The following is a 6,668-nucleotide window of genomic DNA, read 5'->3' on the forward strand; positions in this document are numbered from 1 at the left end:
CCAATTAACTATATAATCAAACTTTTCTGAAGAATTCCATAAAATCCTATCTCAGTTTATACACGTTAAAAACCCAATACAGATAATGCCATAAAATACCTTCCAAACAAGATAATGGTTCCTAAAATTTGCAGCAAGAAGGGTATATAACTTCAAAATATTTCAGGCATAGCTATAAAAGGCATCCAATGTACTACTATGTCCTTCACATTTTCAACATCCAAATTTTATTTTATGACTAAAAATTTATTTCTGTAAAACCTACTGTAAGTTAGCTGTAATCTATTTTATAAAGACTAAAAGATTTATTTATTTATTTTATAAAGACTAAAATGTTACTTCTGTAACATTTTTCCTACTTTCCAGCTGCTATCTACACAAACAGCTAAATAAACTATTTGGAACCATCACCTCAGTTTGTAGGTTAGTACACTTCTTTCTAGCCATTAAAATATCTTTATCTTTATTTACCAAAGACATAGCTACCAATCATAAAGCCTAATAGAAGAAGGGGCCAGAGAACAGGACTGCATTGTGAAATGGGGAGATGCTGAAAGATTGCTCTAACTTTAGTATTCATTAAGTAAATAAAACATTCATCAAATTAGTTTTACTCACAATTTGTGAGGTGTTCCTACACAAAGGATTTCAAGAAACCAAAGCAAGTTTCACCCCTCCACATCTAGCAACAGTTTCAACCTTTAAAAAACTGCAGTATCATAGATAAGAACTCACCTGTGTTGTTTTACCAGATCCAGTCTCACCGACCAGCACAAATGACTGATGCCTAATCAAAATATCTGTAAATCTTTCTTTATATTCCCAGACAGGAAGTTGTAGCCTTTTTTTCAGGATGTCGTAATATCGTGGTGTATGTGGTAGATTTGTGAAAGGGTTGATACTGTGTGGAATCATTGCTGGTTTTATAGTTGGTAACCCAGCAGCCGCATAATATGCAGAGTTAGATGAAGATCGCAAATCTTTTTCCTTGTCCCTTTCTCTGTCGCGATCTCTATCTCTGTCACGATCCCTGTCACGATCTTTAGAACGGTCATCACGGTCCCTGTCCCGGTCACGATCTTTCCTAAAATGAGTTAAGAGACATAGCAGAAAATGAGATACTTGCATATTTAAATGCAGAGTAGGAATTTAAATACAACACAACTTTAAAGGTATCTAATACAAAGTGGATATAAACTAAATCTTTTAGAAAGCCTTGCAAACAGCTACCTGGAAGGATAAGCATCAAAGAGTATGAGTACACAATGCATACTGAATATTAAATATACAGGTACACTCATTGTACATAAAGCACTGCCACAGTTCCTCTCATTACAGGTAATACTGAAGCAAGCTATCAAACGAGTAAAGCATCATCTTAACCCTGTTCATTTAATGACTATAAAGAATCAGCTGTACGTTCCAGACATTTCTCACAATTCTTCCCATCCCTACTTGCTGCTGTAGAAAAATAGGAGAAGACTAAATAGTCTTCTTGCCTACCTAGCAAGGGAATTATGGCAACTCACAAAAATCAACTCAAGATAAGTGAGCCCTGGAAGAAAAGTTTGATTTTAACATCCCACAATTACTTTGTAGTTTTTTTTGTTCAAAGTCTTCCATACAGTTCGGACTCAACTTTGATATACAGGTTGTTCAGTCTGAAGTTTAGACTCTAAACCAGCCACTACAGCTTACAGAATCATAGAGTCATTTAGGTTGGAAAAGATCCTTAAAATCATCGAGTCCAACCATTAACCTAACATTACGAAGTTGTACCATCTTCTCCAGTATCGCCTCCTACCACACAGTTAAAACCACCAGCATTTATGTATTCCCACTTGTTCCAAAAGTAAAAAAAAAGTTCATTGCACTTGCAAAAGAAAAACAGTATTATTTTCACCATAGTGATCCACTCAAATTTCAATCTCTGGCCTCAGTCTTGGCAGTTTCTGATTTCGCAAATCCATGTACTTATTCTTGCACGTAATCTCACTCTCCCTAAAAACACTTAAACACTTGCAAAGAAATCCCCAGTTTGACCCAACAAACTATAGCTACATGCTTTTAATAAAAATCTCAAACTGACCCTAATTTAGCACTTTGAAACAAGCCCCATTTTAAAGAAACACCCCATCACATTTTAAACTAATGTAAATCAAAAGATTAGTGGCATCTTTGCCTGCAAAACTGAGGATATCCTCAGCTTCAGCTTCTTTTGTGCATTATGTTAACTGAAATCCTATCAAAAAGACAAAACAAACTAAGTCAACACCAGCTTTATACTAAATGCATACATAAACATTTTTAGGAATGGTCATTAAGGGAAAACAAAACCTTCCCCACTTCTTTACCAGCACTTAGGCATGCCTGAAAGAAAAGAGAGCATTGCTAAAGAAAACTGTTGGCCAACACTCTTCTCCACAGCTTTTTGTTTTTTAAAAAACACATAGCTGGCATCCAAATGTAACTGGTGAAGTAATAAGCAAATTCTTAGCTACAGAGAAGATGAAGTAACCAAGATTATGTTAGTACTGATTCTACAAATTTTAATTCAAAATGTGCTGCACACTGCAAACAACCACCACTCCTGTTCTTGTATGAATGAACATAATCTATGCAGGCTGTATTTTTCACTCCCCCTCAAAACCTCAACATATTATGGTTTCAGAGCTTGTCGCAGTAAGGTTTGGTGTTTTTTTTTTTTAAGAAGACTTCTTTTAACACAGACTCATTGAAAATAAAGAAGGATTACAAAACATACTGTTTACTGTCACTTACCTAAATCACTTGTATATAGATTTTCCTAAGGCTTTGGGCACTGAACTGTCTGAAAATTAAGCCCCTTTTAGATCATTTGCTTGAATCTGAGCTATGATAACTTCATCATTACTTTTAACACAGTCAGATACTGTGCAGGCTAGAAATCTCTTCTTCCTGTGAAGTGGCAGACAAGTATTGCAGAATGCAATAGGTTCGTATTCTCTGGTATGGAAAAGTTAACCCTGTTACAAACTGAAGGAACTAGGCTCCATTATGCTACACTTAATGGTGCAAGAGTGTAATAGCATGTATCAGACAGGAATAAACTTTGGATTTGTAGCTAATGACCTATTCACAGTGAGATTTTTAAATATCTATGGGTACTGGGATAAACAAGTGCATGGTCAGACAGTAACATCATTAATAAGGAAATAAAGGTATAAAAGCAATTTAAGCATGGTAAAGCCAGGGTAAAATGCAACAACCTGGTGACAGCCCACACACGTCACTGCAGGGAAGAATAAGACATACTACTAATGGGGTGTTTTGGTTTGGTTTTTGGTGGGGAGTATTTTCTTGTGTGCGTGTGTGCTTCTGAAGGATTTTTATTCTCCATTGGTATCAAGTCAAAGCGTAAAAAAACCACACCAACAAAACAAACTTTTCCATAACCATTTACTTGAACAGTATGATGTCAGAAGCCTCTACATCACAGATCAAATGTATCTTCAGGTGTACTTCAGCCACACATAAACCAGCGCTGCTGCTAAAATGAACAGACCCACACTGTTGACAACCTTTCCCCATGTGTTGGGATAAGCATTTCAACGGCCTTGCAAAGAACAACTACCCCCTAAAGCCCCTCCACCAATGACAATTCTAACTTAGATCAGTTCTCTGATCTAGTCTCCCAAACACTTGCAGCACAAGGGAGAGAGCAGAACTGTCTTCTGTGGTGGTAGCAATTTGTGTGGGCTTAAAGCACAGATTAAACACAACCTCAAGAACAAGGCAGCGGATTAAGTGGACTATAAATACAACCCAGAATGGAAAGTCCCGTTAACTTCCCATTTCTTGGTTTCTTCATTGAACTCTTCAGCTGGTTAATCGTACAAAGAAGAAAACATGCCTATCAAGTTTATCTACACTTCAGAAGTAAAAAACTACTTACAGGTTAAGCAAGACAGTTGTGTCTCTTTCTTGTTTTTAAAAAATAAATAAATAAAAAGAGAAGCAGGGACAAGCAGATCTCAGCATAGAAAGAACACAACATATAATATGCTCTCAAACTTACTCTCTAATACTTATTTTAGAACAGCACTTCCCCCCTCCCCCCCCCCAAAAATGTTTCCCAATCTCCCATTACTACTGAAACTTAGCAGACTCCTCCAGGCTCTTTTCGTCAACAAGGGAAAAGAGGAATGGCAGTTATGCTGCCATTTGAATTTACTAAACTTTCTAAAAATGCAACTTGGCAGTTCTTCATTTATAAACCGTCACATTTAAGTTACTTCTCATTACTGCACAGAGAAAACTGATCTTAAACCCAGAAATGAACAGAAGAAGAATCATAATTCAATCACATTTGTCTTGTGCCTGAATCCCCTGACAGCCTCCATAATCAGAAGGGGGTTGGGGTTAGGTTGGTTTTTTCCCTTTGTTTTTCAAAGCAGTAGTCTGGTCTGCTTTCTGTTTTCACTTCCTTATGTCCACACATACATAATATATATGCACATGGATACAAAAGAAATGCTGTAGCAATCATTAAATCAGAGAATGAAAAGCATATAAAAATGGAAACAAAGGGCACAAGGTAAAACCACTGATCATCACAGTGAAAGTCTAAGCGCATCTACCAGAACCATCAGTGTTTCTTCTCCATTACTAGACATGGTAATAGTTGATGCAAAAAAGCCAATGTGGCTGAAGGCGGCTTTCTGTTCTATCCATTAAAAAAAACAAAGCACAATTAGTCTGAATGATACATACCACTAACACAGTAACTATGATGTTACACAACAACTGAAGTTAAGTACGTGTGGAAAAAATTAATCTATTTTAAATAGTATGTATGCAATTCACACAACACTGTAACCAAAAACCTTCCACGCAACTCCCATTTTTCCAAAAAGTTTTTTACTTCATAGATCATACTTCAAGACTGGAAGAAAACAGATGTTGTGTCAATGCTTCAGGTTACACCAACAATTACAAGCCTGTTGGCCTGGCCCATGTAGAGCCATACATACCAATACATGCCTCAAGTAAAAAGGAACTAAAAAAATACAGGGTACCTTGATACAACTTTCATATTTAGTCAGGTGGTCCAGTTCGAATGCAAGATAAATTACTATTCTCCATGTGAAGCAGTAACCATCCAAGGAGCTAATTCAGCTTAATCCAGCTCCAAAACAAACTAAATTACATAAAGGCACTCTCAGCACAAAGACATGTATATACATGTTACTAGCAAGAATCTCTTCGTGCATCTTCCTTACAGCCTTCCCATAAGCTGTAAAATCAAACTACCCTAAAATAAATCGGGACAATGTAACATTAGTATGGCTTGTGCTTCATGAATTAAGATTTCAAGTAATATTAGAAATATTAACACTCAATAATTATGCTTATAGTGACTTATTCTCAGTCCGATGCCATTTAATGCTTTTACTGGCAGAGGAGGGGACAAAGAAAGGGCGCAAGACCAGCACTTGCATAGTTCTTAGGTGCCATAAAGGTCAAATATGTCTGGTTAAAAAGTTTTACCACTGGTGGGAACTCATTACAGCATATACAAAATGGTAAGACTAAGTTCAGGACGACAGTAGATTATCAGTAAAAACAATGCCAAAAACACACACCAAAACAATAAAACCCACCAACATACAAACAAGGAAATACTGACCTGTGATTATCTTTACAACTAACCATAACAGTTGTACCACATTTAAATAACGCCCAGTTTTGGCATAACCATTTGAAAATTTTACAAAAATCTCTACGTACAAAAAAGCTGCATATCTACAGTTTTCCTGCATACACAGAAGAGCTATTTCAACTTCTGGCAAATCATGCAAAAATGTATTAAAGGAGATTAACAGCTCAATTCATTTATTTAAAAAAATAAGATTACAGTGATCCGACATAGACATTCAATAATAAACATTCACTTTTGTTTAGCAGAGAAAAATGCATCAAACTCTAGGGGCCAAAAAGTGAGGCTATACAAGCGCACCTCTAAAAAAAAAAGGCAAGTTTTGCAAAGGTTGTTTATCAGTGAACACTAACTGCTACGGCAGACTTTTAGCTATTGCAAGCTTTGCGAACAAGATTTAAGTATTTTACTTAAATACTCTAGTTCAAAACAGTGCTGTTGGAGTTTAGAAATGGATTAATTCCCGGACGTCTTCTGTGCTCCATCAAAAAGGGGAGGTTAGATAAACATAGTATTTATTTGTGTTCCTTAAGACTTCAGAAGTTTACATTGAAGAGTCGGCCGCCTTCCCCCTCCACCCATTTAGAGAATAAGAGATTATGCAGAGAAGGCTCCAAAACAACTGTATGTAAAAGGACAGCACCAGTAAATTGTCTGCGTTCCTGCAATTTCATTAACCTTAATGAAGCTCTGTTAAAGCTTGTGCATTACAGACCTAAAACTTTAACCTTTATAAAACTAAGCAAAAAATATAATCCCTTCCCTGACCCCTACCCCAAAACCCATCTCACTATCGATTAAAGTCAAGCATATCCCTGCCGGTTACTGACTGAAAGACGTTAACAAAGGAATAACGTTCCTACCACGGTAGGCACTAATTACATAGGCGGAACAAACCTTACGCTGACCTCTAGGACCACATTTGCCAGACCCCTTAAGCCAGAGAGCGCAAGAAACAAACAAAAAAAGA

At 36.6% G+C, this 6,668-nt stretch overlaps 1 protein-coding gene across 1 annotated transcript in view; it reads right to left on the reverse strand.

The window, feature by feature from the left end:
• DHX15 (DEAH (Asp-Glu-Ala-His) box helicase 15) overlaps nt 1-1,128 on the reverse strand; it is a gene marked incomplete at its 3' end in the record, with an annotated part of 30,596 nt that extends 29,468 nt beyond the window's left edge. Inside the window, exon 1 of the mRNA XM_009703886.1 lies at nt 736-1,128. Within this exon, the coding sequence (XP_009702188.1) occupies nt 736-1,128 (393 nt within the window). The remainder of the gene's footprint in view (nt 1-735) is intronic.
• Nucleotides 1,129-6,668: the final 5,540 nt, after the last annotated feature.

The sequence above is a fragment of the Cariama cristata genome, unplaced genomic scaffold, assembly GCF_000690535.1.
Source record: "Cariama cristata isolate BGI_N322 unplaced genomic scaffold, ASM69053v1 scaffold11877, whole genome shotgun sequence".
NCBI classification, from domain to species: domain Eukaryota; kingdom Metazoa; phylum Chordata; class Aves; order Cariamiformes; family Cariamidae; genus Cariama; species Cariama cristata.